Source organism: Nicotiana tomentosiformis, chromosome 9 (assembly GCF_000390325.3).
Source record: "Nicotiana tomentosiformis chromosome 9, ASM39032v3, whole genome shotgun sequence".
Lineage (NCBI taxonomy): Eukaryota > Viridiplantae > Streptophyta > Magnoliopsida > Solanales > Solanaceae > Nicotiana > Nicotiana tomentosiformis.
In genome coordinates this window covers 106,677,667-106,678,958 of record NC_090820.1, presented here as the reverse complement: position 1 = coordinate 106,678,958, position 1,292 = coordinate 106,677,667, and the positions used below count along the sequence as shown (strand labels likewise).

General features: G+C 32.8%; 1 protein-coding gene across 1 annotated transcript; it reads left to right on the top strand.

Moving 5' to 3' along the window:
• The first annotated feature begins 580 nt into the window (after positions 1 to 580).
• On the top strand, positions 581 to 1,099 carry LOC138899328 (uncharacterized). Its single transcript, XM_070185489.1, has 2 exons — positions 581 to 726; positions 820 to 1,099. The coding sequence occupies exons 1-2, from the start codon at positions 581 to 583 to the stop codon at positions 1,097 to 1,099; spliced, it is 426 nt and encodes a 141-aa protein (XP_070041590.1).
• Positions 1,100 to 1,292: the final 193 nt, after the last annotated feature.

The window sequence follows — 1,292 nt, the reverse complement described above, 5'->3', positions numbered from 1 at the left end:
GTATTATTATTGTACTCAGAAAATGCTCATGTACTTGTGACACCGAGTTTTGGGGTATGCTAGTTGATGCTTACGGTTCTGTATATAATCATCGCCTTTCATTTCTCTTATAAACTATAATTTTCATACATTTCTATAGATTTAAAAGTGTAAATTTTCTTTTCTTATTAAAATTTGTAATTTCTAAAGTAATAAACTGAGTAATTAAATTGATAAACCACCGTTGGTTTGCTTGACGACAGCGTTAGGCGCCATCATGATCTATAGTGGAATTTGGGTCGTGACAGGAATTGGATTAAATCAAGAACTTGTATTCAAAGGGCAGGTGATACTCGCCAGGGTTCACATTTTAAGACAATGTGTAATTTTATTAGTTTATTTTCATCAATTGTTCATGTACTTGGAGTTCTTACAATTGAGGGTTCAAATTATCATGAAAGATCAATGACAAAAAGTCTAGTGGATAACATAAGATCATATGAGGTTGTCTATATGTTTCATTTAATGTTGAAAGTGTTAGCACTTACATATGATTTAAATATTACTTTGCAAAAAAAAAGATCAAGATATTGTAAGTGCCATGAAGCTTGTTGGTTTTGCAAAGAGACAATTGCAAGTTATCAGAGAACCTGGATGGAATTCTTTGGTAGAAGACGTCTCTTTATTTTGTGTCAAGCATGATATTGTAATCCCCGAAATAGATATGAATTATTCTCGTGGAAAGTCGTAGCGTAAGAAATCAAGTGTTATATATTCTTATCATTTGCGTGTAGAGGTTTTCTCTACTGTTATTGATTTGCAACTTTCAAATTTTAACAGTCGTTTTAGTGAAGTGAATACTGATCTACTTCTTGGTATGGCTAGTTTGAGTCCAGATAATTCTTTTGCAAATTATGATAAAGACATGATTATGAAACTTGCAACACACTATCCGAATGAGTTCACTAATTCTATGCTTGAGGATCTTGGTTTTGAGCTTGACATCTATATTGACTATGTGCGAGAGGCGGGCAATGAATTCTTTTACTTGAAAAGCCCCGGAGATCTTTCAGAGACATTGGTTAAAACAAATTTGCGCATGACTTGGAGACTTGTTTAATTTCTTGTGAAGTTAAGTTTGATATTGCATGTCGCTACTGCAACGGTAGAAAAATAGCTTTTTCTTTGATGAAGTACGTTAAAAGTGACTTGCGAAGCAGAATTGGTGATGAATTTTTGAATGATTGTTTAGTTTGTTATATAGAGGATGAAGTATTTGAAAGTGTACCTAATTGTGCGATTATTGATCATTT

Excerpts from the sequence above, each read along its gene's own strand:
- LOC138899328 (XM_070185489.1), top strand. The coding sequence starts at position 581 with ATGAAGCTTGTTGGTTTTGCAAAGAGACAATTGCAAGTTATCAGAGAA. Across the intron at positions 727-819 it reads AATTATTCTCGTGGAAAGTC|TCGTTTTAGTGAAGTGAATA; the intron begins GTAGCGTAAGAA and ends AAATTTTAACAG.